This window comes from Squalius cephalus (assembly GCF_949319135.1).
Source record: "Squalius cephalus genome assembly, chromosome: 4".
In the NCBI taxonomy this organism is placed as follows: domain Eukaryota; kingdom Metazoa; phylum Chordata; class Actinopteri; order Cypriniformes; family Leuciscidae; genus Squalius; species Squalius cephalus.
Window position 1 is genome coordinate 11,675,431 of NC_137125.1, and position 12,362 is coordinate 11,687,792.

A 12,362-nucleotide genomic window follows, 5' to 3' on the forward strand; every position below is an offset into this window, starting at 1 on the left:
GAGGCCAATGGGAAGGGTATGCATATATGTATAGCATACCCATACAGTGTTTCCTCTAGGATTTTTTCCAGCTGTGGTGGCAGGCCTATTTCCACAGGGGAGGGGGCATCGCCCATGGATGATTCCCACTGAATCTTACCCAAGAATCACGAGCACTCACACACAGGCCACTTTCTGAGGAATTGAAAAATTAAAACCAACCATCTCCATCAAAACAAATTATGCAAGATATTTAATTGCAAAGATATAAAGTGCCACAGTAAGAGAAGGCTATATTCATAATCTATGGCAAAAATACTATTATAAATTAGTTAAGTGGATAATACAGCAGCAATAGTTATTTTATGAAAATCATGAATGCACAATCATTTTATTAAATCTGAACATCTAGTGAAACTAACATTAAGCGGAAAACAAATAAATGGTCAAATATTCCACCTTGCTCTTTGTATTGTAACAAAATACTTAGATGAAAAACAAGTACACATATATATATCAGGGCTGGGAATCACTTAAAAAAATTAACTAATTAATCGCACAATTTGCTGTGATTAATCACAATTAATCGCATTTCCCCTAAGCTTGTAATCATCAATATTTAAACGTAGAATCACCTAATTAAATTAAACAACACAGAAAAAAAAGAGAAAAATATCCACAAAAATTTGACATAAAATAGCCCTATATTAAAATAATATTAATATTAAAATAATATTAAATATTAAATTAATATTAAATTTCATATTAAATATAATATTATAATATTAAATATCAATGTATTATTCTTCATTCAGTTCTATGCAACATACTCAGATTTAACAGATACATTTTTTTGACTAATTATCAAAATAAAGTATAGTCCTACAAAGTGATTATTACCAGAGCATGTGATCAGAGCAGGTGATTTTACCATTGTTGCCCAGCATGGCTATACCAGCTCAGTAGGCCATACTGGGCCATTCAACCGCAAGATAGTTTGCAAACCTCCCATCAATTGATTGGAGCATGCCGTGATTGGATAGTTTTTCAGACACCGGTTCACGTGGAGGGCGTTCCCCAATAGCGGCATTGACGCAGTGCGAGTTCCCTTTCGAAAGGGAAACACTAGACACAATGGCTAGTGAGCAAAAAAGTTAATATCAAGCCCTGTTTACCATGCAAGAAGGTACTGACATTATACATTAAGTTTGATTTGTTATATTACCATATGAACCTCATGGATTGTATATTCTGCACTTGCAGTCAGCGTATGAGTGTGAGTAACTATCATTTATTTTATTGATATTTGTGCTAATGATGAGTTTTTTCTCAGGTAAACCCCCTCTCCCGGGCGATCATTTGTGTGTCCTTGGTATTCAGTTTCCTTGAGTTTATCATTACCATCTTTATTGGCTGTAAAGCCAACGCCTGCTGCTGTTCTCCACAGGTGAGTGATGCATTCAGGTCTAGCCCTCCTGTTGTGTTCGGGTCATTTTGACCTTGAGAAGATTTTCTTTATAGCATAATATAGCATTACAAGTGATTTATAAGCTATTTGTTGTAGGCCAGTCATTTTTGACCGGGAACCACAAGTGTGACTCTGTACCATTTATTTTTACAAAATAAAAGTTTTTTAAAACAAACTTCCTGGTGAAACATTAAAGTAGACTAGTGTGATCAACAGTGCCAATTTTGTTCATATATTATTTAATATTTCTAAAATTATTCAAAAATAATGCTTTTTTTACAAAAAAAAAATTAGATGCCTACTCTCAGATAAATGAGCCCAACGATTAATCAGATGCAAATAGAAATATAAAACCAGTCGTAATTGAAAGAAAACAAGTTGACAAAAATATTGAATCCAATATTGGGTGATGATATAGCAATAGCAAGAGCAAGATATAACAAGTGATTTATATGCTACTTTTTATAGGCCGGTCATTTTTGACCGGGAACATCACAAGTATTATTGGGTTTTGAACACAACACAAGGGCTAGAAGCTGAGTGGCCGCTATGGTTGCTAAGCAGTTGCTAAGGTTTTCTGGGTGGTTGCTAGGACATTTCAGATTGACAGAAAGATGGGTAGTTTTTCAATTTAATTGTTTTCAAGTTTCCACATCAAAATATTTCAGCAGGATTTTTGTCTTTTCCTTTTTTTCATTTGAAAATACAGTGGTGTGTCTATAAACCTGTAATGCTATACCTGTCTGCAAATGTTATTGAGTTTATATTGCAGTAAGAAGTTATAAAACGCAACGTGTATTTTTTTCCCAAAGGTGCAGAATGTTTACCAAGTTGTTATTCCACAGTCCTATGCCTTAAGACCCAATCCCTCCCATGATCTTAACATATCAGAGGTAAGAGAAGCTTGTAGCACCAGTCTAATGGGACTTTGTCTAAAAAAAATTTTTTTCATTCACGATCCATTATTTGGATTAGTGTTGATTTTATACACATGATCCATTCCACAATTGCGGGCATATTGCAAGTAGAGAAAGAAAACAAAAAATAGGAATTTTATTATTTTATTTACATAGAACACTTGAAATTTAATATTTTCGATATTTGCTGATCTTAACCTTGTAAGATTTTAAATATTGATTCTGAAAATCAATGTACTAACAGAAAAATCTGTTATAGACAAATTGGGTCAAATACATACAGTTAACAAATGTAACACAATTCAAAATCTTTCCTAAGATCATCCATTAATTCAACTTTAAGCCTAATAAGACAAGATACTTTTTGTTTTGGAGTAAAAAATATCAACAGTTTCTGTTCAGATTTTCTCTAAACACAGCATTAAAATGAATGAAATCCTTTAAACTGTCAAGTAGTAAGAATACTAGTTATGCTAATCAGCTTCTGATCAATTTATTAACAATAATTCACATATAATGATCATTTTTAAAGCAAAACCTTAAACAAACAGAGCTGACATTGGTGGTAACAGAGTTGATATCAATAACATTGTTGACCTCCACTAGTTAAAAGACCCAAAACATATAAAGTATTATGTGCAAGAATTGATTAGAACTATCAATAAATAAGCATTAAAGCTGATTTTGACCTGTTTTTCCTGCAGGTACCTCTGGTGAGCGACTCTTTCATGAATCACAATCCTGCAGATGTTCCCCCACAATACAGTGAATGTGCTGATCATAAATATGAATATTAAAAAGTGGACAGAGCTGTGGTCCTGCCGTTGGGTTTGATGCTTTCGCAGGACACACGGGTTCTTCCAGTGATTCAGGCCTTGTCCACACTAATACGTTTTCGTCTAAACACGTCTTTTTCTCTCCATTTTGGCGTTCCTCCACACTTAGACGTTTTTTTTTTATTATTTTGAAAACAAACCTTTTTGAAAACATTCTCCAAAGTGGATTAATATGAAAACGCTGTTTTCACGTTGTAGTGTGGACGGTCAAAACGGAGGTATTTGAAAACAATGACGAAAGTTTAATCATGTGATGCAAATTGTACCAAAAGATATTGCGTTGTTGTATCGGTATTGTGCCTGTTATACTATTCACTTTCACACTGTTGCTAAAATATGTTACTTTGCACACTACACTCTTCACATCATAGTCCTGCAAAGATGACAGAAAATTCACTCACATTTGCTGTCCTGCAGTAAAACATGAGAGCACTTATGTTTTAGACAAAATATACAATGGTGACTATTGGTGCGTTCAAGTCAGGTCGTAAAGATCGTATCTGCACATGAACGCCACCACAACGTAAATACGAGTGGGAAGCTTTAGGAGTTGTGTGTGTGTCAGTGACAATACTTAAAGCTACACTGTGTAGGAATTACTCCCATCTAGCGGTGAAATTGTATATGTCTACCAACTGAATATTACTTTCTAGCCCCTCCATTCTTAAGGCATTTTAACTCCTACGGTGGCCGTATTATCTAAGATTTGTCTGTCGCGTTGTCGTTTTAATTCTCTCTTTCGCTTCTTGGCGAATCATCAAGTTACATGTTACATGTCCTTGAGAATATGCGTGATCCTCCATCTTCAACAGGCTTTCAAATCTGCCGACAGTCGGAAGTAGTCTCTCCTCGCATTCATCACGGTGCCACTGAGTGTAAAAGCGCGAAAGGCGAAGCTTGAATTTCCAGGTTTGTCCCTCTTTGGCTAATGTAGTTTCAAGATGGAGGCGCAACATGGCTGCCGCCATTCGAGCGACACGCTCGTATGTATTCTAAATGGCAGATTTTACGCTTACGAGAATACTTGATTAGTTGGTTGCAGTAATTACACATGAATGAGCACATATAATTTTGAAAGAACAAAGTGTTTTTTGCTAAGAATCAACTTACACATTGTAGCTTTAAAGGTATTTAGCAGTGATATTGTCAGGCTTTTCTATTTACAGCAAAAGTACGCTAATTGCCTACTCAATATATTATAGCATTATAATATAACAATATAATATGTAACGATAAAGTATACAGTGCTTCATAAATAAATTAAAAACCTAAAAAAGCAATACACACTTGATGCACATTCCTTGTTCTACGCTTTCTAGAAGTAGATTTCAAGAACCTTGCTGTATTTTTGTGTAATTAATTAAGAGAAAGTAAACCGCCATCTTACTCTGACGAAAGTGATTTGAACTCGCCTGCCGTCATTAACACGACTTCCCACTTCGTAAATACGAACTTCCCAGGAGGACTTTGAATGCACCATGAGTGGTGCGCATCAGTGAATGCTGAGATATTTTGCTAAATAAAAAGTTGCATGATAACAGTATCATCTCAGTGAGGTTTTACGCATGTGCCGTAAGGTGTATTTAGCGTTTTCCAAAAGTTTCTCATCCACACTGAAACGTTTTCAAATGTATCCGGATTAATGTAGACTGACTGCATGTAGCACGTCCTCTTTTTATTGAAAGGAAAGGATCACTGGATCAAATAGTATACAGATTTCTTAGTCACTTGTGTATAAAGAATTACTAATCAATACACTGCCTCGCTATTGTCTTTACATCAACAATGCTGCCTAATCATCAGTGAAACTCTTTAAATACCTGATATAACTGAATGTTTAAAACTTGCAATGCAAAAGCAAATATTAAAATTAATCATACAATTCCCTAAAGTCTCAGTCCTCTGTGTGTCCTTCAGCAGGCTTCCTGAATGAATGAATGAATGAAATCTTTATTTCGAACAATTAAAAAAAATAATAAAATAAAAAAAGACAGCAACACGTATGAAATATCCATCAATAAAATAAAATAAAATAAAACAAAACAAAAAATAGGTAGAAGCCCTAGGCTTATCAGGACCTACCCCCAGTAACTACCCAAACCAAATCACAATCAAACAAGATAAATCAAACATAACGTTTTAGATAATACAGAAAAACTACTAAATTAAATAATGCTTTATCTTGATATTAAGATAAAGATAAAGAAGCATAAACAGAAACCATTATCAAGCAGCATTTACAACAGTTATGAATTATCATTCACCCTCACTTCTTCTGTACTTATCAAAAATAAAACTTTTGTACCTTTTTTTAAATGGCAACATGTTAACACTTTGTTTGATCAAATTCCTGTTTTGGGATTGAAAAACAAAGTTAAAGATTAGAGTAGCACGAACATCAGTCTATCCTGATTAAGTATCGTTTCTTTACTTTCTGGATCTCAGGGTTGAGTGATATTGTATTATTGTCTAAAGAAAGTAAAAAATGCAGATGTTTTCTTTCTTTGGCTTTCAGGTTTTACCAGTTACAAGACTTGAATTGTAATGACTATTATACTGCATGCATGTTTATGATATTATGATGATATGCATTTTAATGAATAAAGACAAAATGAATAATTTAATTATAAATATTGTGTTACATTGTATGTAGTTTAATTAAAATAAAAACGTGTTGTCAACTACTGTGGGCCTAATGCTTATAAGATATAATGCTTTTTAATGAATGATGGTAAAAAATACATATCATTTTACATTTACATATAAAATATGTATTAAATTACAATTAAATTTAATGTAATCTTAAATGTAGTTTTTATTGCGTAGTACTTTTCAGCTAATTGGGATATTCACACTTTTTCCGCTTTAAAGCACATTCCACAAGTAATGCAGTCCTATTGTATCTTTACTAGCGATATAACACCAAATATAGAACATTTATTCAGAAGACCAATAATCCACAAGAAACTGTTAACCGTAACTGACTGTCATAAAACTGACGTCACTGCCGTTACACGATAGGCTGAGGTGCATACATGATCCAAGTTAGCCGTTATACAGCTCTTTTTGTGTTATTTTTGTGTTAAAGTGGTCATCAAAATGTTCTTGATATGTACACATCCCAAAACTTACTCCTAGTTTAAAGTATTAGGCTAATTATTCTTTTCAAATGCCCAGATTTAAAATCGGGAGAATCATTTCTCTGAGCTGTTCAGGAAGAACAGGAGACTCCGGAACTACAACAAAAAAATCCGTTCTGGACAATGTTCCCTCTATTATTATTTTTTTGTTGCTTTTTCTTGCCATCTGAGCAAAAACATTCTTTATATCAGACCTGTACAGCATAGGCCACCCACAGTGGCAGCTGGCACACCTAAAAATAGATGCAGTCTTACAGACATCCCAAGTCTCCCGGAAGTTCCGGGAGTCTCCCGCATATTGACAGCGGCTCCCTGATGCCCGCAAATTAGTTAAAATCTCCCGGAATCTAGAGCGAGCGAGCAAGTGCGCGCATGGGAGACAGAGAATGTGCTCCAAACCGTGTAGGGCGTGCACGGCAGAGAGGGAGCGAGAGACCTTGCGTGTGTGTGCTAGTGTGCCTCATGAAGCGCATGTTTCTGATTGGCCTGATTCGGTAAATCAACCAATCAATTGTCAGTGTGGGCGGGCTTTCATCTCTTCTCCCGAACCGAATTAATCAATTCAGTGTATCTAGAAACAGGAGCGCCATGGCAGAGGGAGAGTGCCCCAAAAAACGAAAGTATAAGATACATTTTACGCCAGACTACACGAAAGTGTACACATGTCTTATAAGAGTAAAACATAATGACAGTCTTGCACGCTGTATAGTTTGTAACAGTGACTTGATGATTGCAAATGATTGTAAAAGACATGTTGAGGTGAGTTCAACAAGTTTCATTTCATGTGCATATTATTCAGGCCGGCTAGTTGCCAAGGCTAAATGAAAAAGGAATTTCAAATTCCTCCCTGAAATTACTTTTTGTAGGTTGGGATGTCTGGTCTTAATTAAAAATGTTTTTCTAAACTTGGGCTATTGTTGTTTACTTAGAGTATTTGTTCATTTTTTCTGCCCTCCAACAAGTGCACGGCACCCGGCCATCTCTAATTGAGTTACTATCGTCCGTGTAAAACAGCGCGTGAAGGTCGAGATCGGCTTCTTCCACGACGACACAAACACACAAGAACTTCGATCAAGACTGCAACAAGATTGAGCTCGTCCAGGTACTCGTTCAGGTACAGTTTGCGTTGTCAGGTCGTTATTAACAGAGTACTGAGTTAGTGATGCGCCGAGATGAAAACGCTTCAAATCGAAACCGAAATTAAACTTACTGAGACGGAAAAGTCTGCTTTTAATTAGACTTTGATTGTAAATATTGTAAGATGTGTCCAGTATTTCCTCTTTGTATATGGCATTCCTCTCAGAAGTTCTGTCTCCAGCAGTCATTATTGTGGACATGTATGGGGCGGGTCTCTGCATGACTACACATTTTCTGATGCAGATTTCATTTGCACTAAAGCACAACTCCGTTTTCTATCGGTAGAATCTCCTGGAGACATTATTAAGAGCGTGCAAAAACTGGATGCATTTAACACGCCAAAATATTAAAGGTCCCGTTCTTCGTGATCCCATGTTTCAAACTTTAGTTAGTGTGTAATGTTGTTGTTAGAGTATAAATAATATCTGTAAAATTATAAAGCTCAAAGTTCAATGCCAAGCGAGATATTTTATTTAACAGAAGTTGACTACAACGAACGGCTGGATTGGACTACACCCCTCTACTTCTTTAATGATGTCACTAGAACCGTAACCTCCGCCCACAGGAACACAGGCGTATTGATGGCGAAATGTCAACAGACATGGTTGATGTTTATCTATAATCGGATCCTGCAGGGCCTGGCGCTCTCCCTGGCAGTGGCAGGTCATAGCGCCACTTCCGGTGGCATCTCCAGATGCCGTGGCAGCTGCCAGGTTTCTCTGGAAAGAAAAGACAATTAAGGATCTCAAACAGAACTATTAAAAAAAGGTACAAACATTCACTGAGGCTCCAGAGGGAAACGCGATGCATTAAGAGCCGGGGGGTGAAAACTTTTGAACAGGAGGATGAAGATGCCCAAATTTTTCAATTTTGTTTTTTAAGTGACAGATGCCACGGTTTTTTTTCGCTCTCTTTTGGAGCTGTTTAAAACTACACTGTTCATAGTGGCGATCGATTTTGTTTTAATAATGCAAAGTTCCCACAGGTGTGTTATTTATTATGATTTTTTTTATTATTATAATATATTTCTATGTATCAACTGCCAGAGTTCGTATCAGGAGTCACAATCGTTTATCGCCGTTTCTGCTGTAAACTACACAGTTTTATTTTTAAATGAAAGATTTGATGATGCATATTACATACCAGCAAGCAGATGCGATCAGAATATGAACCCAATAAGCTAAACAGCATTTTCCCATAAAGAACACATAAGGAGTGCTTAGCTGTATAGACAGTATATATGCACGTGTATACTATACACAGGTGCATAGCCAACATTTCAGAAGTGAGTGGGACAAAAATGTTATATATTAGGATACAAGCAAATAGAGCCACTGACTACCATTATTGGAGAAAAAATGATTATGGTAGCGACATCTGCTTGGTTACAAACATTCTTCCAAACATCTTTGTGTTTAGCATAACATAGAAAGGTATAGAGGTTTGAAACATGAGGTTGAGTAAATGATGACAATGATGGCAGCATTTGTCCCCTGCCTCTTCAATACCACTGTGGTGCCCTTGTGAAAGACCCTTAACTAGGTGTGTAACTGTGAGAAAGTGAACAGGACATTTCTGATAAAGACAGGTGGGCTGTGATGTCCCCTGAATAGATAAAGGGTACCAATAAAAGTTACATCAATATACAAGGAACAAGAGATTTTTTAGATTGGCATATGCCCCAAATTACCTTGAATTACATCATATAAAGGTGTGGCTTTAAATGGCTTCTTTTCAAGCTGGCCACCACCCCTCATATTAACCTTCGCCATTAAAGCATTTGACATCATTCTGTGAAAGAAATTTAGGATTGCTTCAATAAATCACAATTAACAGTAAAGTGCAGCGTAGCAATTGCATGCAATGTTAAAACATACACTTTCACAACTACTCATCTATCATATAACAAGTGCTTTGGTGACAAGTAATGAATGTCATTCATGGCTTACACTGAAATCATGTTTTGATTTCTTGTTTTCAGTCCGGCTGACTGTCTGAGCCAGTACAGACTTATTATATATAAATGGCTGGGTTAATTATGGTGGGTAATCAATATATATTTTCCTGAAATATTATGCAGCAATACATAATTCAACAATTCAAGGGAAATGCATACCTGTTCATAACTTTGTTCACGCAGTCTCTGACAGAAGATTCACCAACTCTGGACAGTTGCTTGACCTAAATGTGAAAACAATTGAATTAATGCTATAGAAAGATAGATGGATATATACACACATAAATACATATATACATATGTTTTATGTCACAACTTACGCAGATCAACTTATCAACATCTTTAATGTTTTCTTCAAAGAGTTTTAGGTCACTCTCAGAATCCATTTTCTTAAGAGTCGTTGTAGACCTGCCAGGGTCCAGAATGCCGACTACTTGCTTAAGTTGATCTTTTAAATCAAACAACATCGAAAACACCTTCCTTTGAAATTATGAAAGAAAAATGTATTAGATTAATATGTACACACACCTGGACACATTTTATGATGTAAAAATCATACTAACAATATAAGTACACCTCAGGAAACATAAAAAAAAAAATCAACATCATGGGACCTTTAAATGCATTTTATTTTACTGGCCAGTGTTTGTAGCAGTAGCCCAACTAGCCAAGTCTACGTGGAGAGAAGGCGTTTCATCAGTTGAATGTGAAGTCTCATCCAACTGCTCAGTAGAATCTCTGTCATAATTGTGTTCTTCATCAGTATCACCCCTAATGGACACTGTGCTGATGGAAGAACTACAGGCCTCCATAGAATGTAAATCGTCATATGTTGATCCCTCCACGAGTGGACTGCCCTCCCCCGCCAAGGCTGGCTCCACTGACCCCTCGGATTCAGAGCTGCTACCATGTTCCACTAAGGCATCAACCCTTGCCCTTCGTCGTCTCCACTTCTTTTGGTATTCAGAGGACATGTTTAGCAATTCTAAAATTACTAAATATTTTTAAAGCAGTTACTGAAAACATACATGTTCCAATCCAGCTAAACATTTCATTCTATTTCAGATAATTTACTTTCTGAAAGAAACTCTCAAAAGGCAACATTCATTAAACATACTTTATACTATGGTATACCGTTGTATAAGTTCAAAGTAACTTTTAGCCTACTAGCTAATTTTAGCCAAACTCAGTAAATTTCAGTTGACAATGTGGGCATCATTTCTTTCAGTTCATTCATGTCAAACAAGTAAAACTCAAGCACGTAAATCTAATAATACAAAATGTACTTACCCAACAGTAGATTTTTAATAATATCGATACAACTCCCTCCTCAATTCCTCCTCTCCTCGTGGTTGTTCAATGTTCCGGAGTCTATGGGGAGAACTCGTTAACATCTCGCGAGATAATCTATCCTATCGCGGGATTTTGTAATATCGCGAGATATTTTATTACTACATCTTGGCAGCACAGTTTTGGCAATTACATCCAACTCAGACATAAATGGTGACCGGATATATTTCTGTTTTACATGTATATGCATACATTCCATAAAAAAATAACAACGAATACATCAGGTACAACAGGTTGAAATAATGACTTTTGCAATCACTTAACCACACTGGGCACTTTGTGATTATAATTTATTTAAACAAGATAAAGTAAATATATTTACTTTGTATACAAATCGTGTATTTCATAAAGATAATTCCTGTTTTTTTTCTGTCTTTCTTGACTAGACATGTAAAAGACGTCAGTGGACGTCTTCACAATCTCTTAAAAACTGCGTGGCCAATTAAATTAATTATTGCAGTATTAATCATGCAAGGATTAAGCACAGCTTTTGCATATTTCACAAGGATTTCATAGAGGGTCATGATGGACTATAAATGCACGTGTAAAAGACGTCGCCAGGTGACGTCCTCTCACCCGATACACTGTATATTGAACTACATGTAGCTAAAAGTCAAAATAACAATTATACATGCAACCCCAGAGAACTGTAGACATGTACAAATGTATCTGAATGCATTTTTAGGAAATGTTCTGTGTTACATATTTTTACCGATTTACCTACCGCGACTATTTTAGGCCAGGGACACGATGTTGCCATCGGACCAATGTTTGCTGGGAACAAGCTATTATTTAGCTACCTTCAACACTATATTGTATAAACTTTCGTACACCCTTTGCTTTGAAATCAGTACCTACCACCATCCTGCTTCCCAAGCTGTTCCGCAATCATCTGCCACAATATGTCTTTATATTCCGTGTCTTTGTTTGTCATCCAGTGCTTTGTGCTGCGAGGCAGCTGCGAGAGTGGATCAACTTGTCAGACGTCAGACGTCAGTTTGGTGCGGATGGGCAGCCGGAGCGCGTTAAGGGTTTTTTGTTAGAACGGTGTCGTGTTAGCGGCCCCTAAGTTAATGACTAATTATCTTCGCAACTTCACTGTTACGCTAATTTCTATTATCACAGTAAAGCTGCTTTCAAACAATCCATACTGTTAAAAGCGCTATATAAATGAAGGTGACTTGACTTGAAGCTTTTGAAGGCCTGTATTACTGATGTCTCTATGACATTGTTTTTTTTAAAACATTAATGATAGACATTCAATATTACAGTATGATTGAAAGCTATCAATTTTAACATTTATTAGGCTTTAAAAAATAACAACTTTTAATTTAAGTGAACTTAAAACAATCTTCACATAAACCCATTATAATAAGGTAGGAAACATACAGAAATTTAACAATGTTATCAAACACTTTATAGTCTTAACTGCATAAATTATTAATTAAATAGCTATCATTTTCTCTGTTACCTTTGTTCTTTGACAACTAAATTGATCCACTGCACAACACGTGGTTAAGGTGGGGGGGATTTTTTTTAATATGTTTATTTGCATTATTCTATTGTTTCATGATTCGA

General features: G+C 35.9%; 1 protein-coding gene across 1 annotated transcript in view; it reads left to right on the forward strand.

The window, feature by feature from the left end:
• LOC307157622 (membrane-spanning 4-domains subfamily A member 5-like) overlaps nt 1-11,827 on the forward strand; it is a gene marked incomplete at both ends in the record, with an annotated part of 28,997 nt that extends 17,170 nt beyond the window's left edge. The window contains 5 exons of the mRNA XM_079869549.1: nt 1,313-1,426; nt 2,260-2,340; nt 3,069-3,129; nt 10,198-10,355; nt 11,723-11,827. Coding sequence (XP_079725675.1) covers nt 1,313-1,426; nt 2,260-2,340; nt 3,069-3,129; nt 10,198-10,355; nt 11,723-11,827 — 519 coding nt within the window. The remainder of the gene's footprint in view (nt 1-1,312; nt 1,427-2,259; nt 2,341-3,068; nt 3,130-10,197; nt 10,356-11,722) is intronic.
• Nucleotides 11,828-12,362: the final 535 nt, after the last annotated feature.